This window comes from Phalaenopsis equestris, unplaced genomic scaffold, assembly GCF_001263595.1.
Source record: "Phalaenopsis equestris unplaced genomic scaffold, ASM126359v1 Scaffold000240, whole genome shotgun sequence".
NCBI lineage: Eukaryota > Viridiplantae > Streptophyta > Magnoliopsida > Asparagales > Orchidaceae > Phalaenopsis > Phalaenopsis equestris.
This window is the reverse complement of record NW_018164682.1, coordinates 24,923-28,184: the sequence shown is the minus strand read 5'-3', so window position 1 is coordinate 28,184 and position 3,262 is coordinate 24,923. Positions and strand designations below refer to the sequence as shown.

Below are 3,262 nucleotides of genomic sequence, written 5' to 3'. Positions count from 1 at the left end.
CGGCGAATCTGAAAGGTAAGGTGTTGAAGGCGGAGGACGTGGCGGCGGCGGTGTTATTCTTGGCTTCCGACGACTCGGGTTTTATAAGCGGGCATAACCTCGTCGTCGACGGCGGTACGACGGCGGTGAACTCCACGGTACCTAAATTGATCGAAGAGTTGTTCGAGTGACGGTTCCGAACGGGAGATTTCATTTAGAATGGAGAAGTTCTAAATTGGATATTTCAATTTGGGAGAAATAATTTTTAGCCACTAATTATGTGCCACGTGTCATGTTGTCTTCAATATTTGTGGTTATTGTAATGAAATTTGAGCTCGTATGTGTTTATTAATTGTTATTATTGTTTGATCTGTGTGCTCGCTGGGCTTAATTGGACGATTAGAATGAAAAGGACTGCAACGTGCCATTTAGGATGATCATTCGCTCGTCCTGACGAGATTTAACGATTCTGAGGAAAAGATTACGATGAAGGAGGGCCTGATGAAAAAATAACAGGAGGCTTGTTTGTTTTGCCGCCGTGTGCAATTGTCTAGACTAATGACAATGAGGCCAAAGCCAACTTAGCATGCAGTCGATGACATTAAGGCTAGAGTCAGAGACAATAAGATCAAAGTCAATTGAGTCACAAAAGACGACCGAATGACCCGAGACCAAACCACTTGGTCAGACATCTATGACTACTACTACAAAGAAGCAGACTTGAGGGAAGACTTGTTCCCTCGACATCTTAAGTCATACCGGGGATATACATGAGCTCTCCCATTATCGTGGGTCGACATCCAATTTTGTCGTTCTGAAGACAGTCAAGTTTAGCCGATCGGCAACGCCGACTGAGTTAGAGAGCAGTCGAGCGATATGATCATACTTATAAATACCGAAAATACCATATACAACTCTCATTAAAGCAAGATTAAACTTGTAATATTACCTTATTGTACTATATCCCCTCTTTATAGGGGATCATTTTATGAAATAAGCAAGGCCAAGAGCTTAGAAAGACGCTTAGAAAGACCCCCATCAACCTCAAATTTGGGTTGTTCTTATTTAATTTATTATTTTTGCATATTGGAGTATATATTTTGGTTAGTATAAATTATTTTTTTTTGTGTTGTTTATTACATTATAATTGTTTTTTTTTTCAATTTGTAATTACATTCATATGGTTTTATTTAAATAGTTGTACGGATAGGTGAATTAAATTGTGTGATGTATATTTCTTATGTTTTTGTGTTGTGATTGTAGGCGACGAAATTCTAATAAAATAAAAGAGGTTAATTGTTTTTTCTTTCATATACAGGTTTTTAATAGCCAACCGATGACCATTTCGATGGTCTATTAATATTCAAAAAGCTGACAACTACACGTCGGTGCTACGCTAGTCATAAACTGACGAGTAGCTACCGTCGGAAATATTTCGAACGGAAATGTTTCCTGTCAAAATGTTGTTGATAAATTAAGTCGTTAGAATTAGACTTTCGGACCATAAGAAAAGGATTGCCCTTAACTCATTAGAAAGCCACTAATTTTTGAAGAACAAGCCGCCATGTCAATGTTTTTGATGAATTTTTAGGGCCATAATTAGTCTAAAATTTTGTAGTGTGATATGTAGCATGTAGATAGCTCTCTAAAAATTTTGGTATACATTTCCTGATGTCACCAAGATCTCTCAAAAAAGGAATACAGTGTAATAGAAATATTTAGAAATATTTCATTATTTTCTTTGAATTAAAAGAAAATTAATGTAAAATAGGTGGTGGCAATGACGAAAGACGAGTGACCACTAGGGCTGTCAAAAAAGCTTGTTGTTTGCGAACAACTCGTGTTCGGCTCATTCATGAACGAGTCGAACACGAACAAGTTTTTAAAGCTTGAATTATAAACGAGCCGAACACGAACAGTTCTTTGTTCGCTTGTGTTCGGCTCGTTTTAGCTCGAAATAAAAAAAAAGATATTATATAATTATTTATATAATAATATATTATATATATTTATATCTAAGTTAAAATCATAACATCTCAAGTGGTAAAGTGGTTAGTCCCTTATTTTGTATATATTTGGTCTAGGTTTGAATCCCATGATTTACATCTATTTTATTCAATTTAATTTTAACGATCCAATTTCGAGCAGAACAAGAACACAAACATTTAAATCGAGCCGAACACGAACACACTGTTCACGAGCCAATTTCAAACACGAGCTATTTTGAATGAGTTTCGAATGAGCCGAACACGAGCCAAGCCTGAGCTCGCTCAAGCTCGGCTCGTTTACAGCCCTAGTGACCACGGTTGCTGAGCTCACTCAAGCTCGACTCGTTTACAGCCCTAGTGACCACGGTTCCAGTATACTAGTCAGTGGTGATGGTAACATCATTGACGATAAGAGGTTGCCGGTAGCATTAGCCGACCATGGTAGTGGTAACGATGCAAAACAGATGGGCAGTTGTAAGGGCAATGCCAGGGTGTAAGGCTGGCCGGCAAGCCGTAGGGTAGTGGGGACAAAGGCCTCTATTGAGGTAGCGAACGACAGTGAAGGTCAATGGGGCATCGATAAGGGCGACTAAAGGTGTTGATGGGTGTGGTAACAACTACAACTTGTAGTGTATTCTAAACAAGGCAAATCCAATTAATTTGAAATATGATAGAATTTAACTGAAAGTTTTGTTAGAAATATACTATGATTTTATTTTGTATGTCATTTTTCTTCAATTCAAATACTAAGCGCTTATTTGACATCAATTTTATTTGCTATTTTTATTTTTGTTTTTATTAGTTGAAAAATATGTTTAGTTGCAAAATTTTTTATTTTTTATTTTAAAAAAATAAATCATCCTATTTTTAAATATACTGAAAACACCTAAAAAATTTCAAATAACACCTCTAATTCATTCAACCAAATAACACTTAATAACAAATGAAGAATTATATACATACCACAAAATTTCAATGTATTTACATATCTAATATCTAACCTTTGATTTTTAAAATTTATAACACTTTTAACCACATATTGAAAGAGATGAATTGCCAATAGGGGTGTAAACGAACCGAACACTAAGTTTGAAATTTAGTTTGTTTGAAATAAGCTCGTGTTCGAAATTGTTCATGAAGTCACTGTTCGTGTTCGTTTCTTAACGAACGAGCCGAACACGAGCTGTTCCCGAACGACGAGCCAGTTTGACATCCCTAATACTAATATATAAAAATATAATATTATATTAATTATATAATTTATGTTATATAAATATATAATATCTATATTAGTA

At 35.5% G+C, this 3,262-nt stretch overlaps 2 protein-coding genes across 2 annotated transcripts in view; both read left to right on the top strand.

Moving 5' to 3' along the window:
- LOC110024025 (momilactone A synthase-like) overlaps positions 1-348 on the top strand; it is a 958-nt gene extending 610 nt beyond the window's left edge. Inside the window, exon 2 of the mRNA XM_020723739.1 lies at positions 21-348. Within this exon, the coding sequence (XP_020579398.1) occupies positions 21-170 (150 nt within the window). The 3' untranslated portion in view covers positions 171-348. The remainder of the gene's footprint in view (positions 1-20) is intronic.
- LOC110024022 overlaps positions 1-3,262 on the top strand; it is a 25,979-nt gene that overhangs the window by 9,536 nt on the left and 13,181 nt on the right. The gene's annotated exons all lie outside the window — the stretch shown is intronic.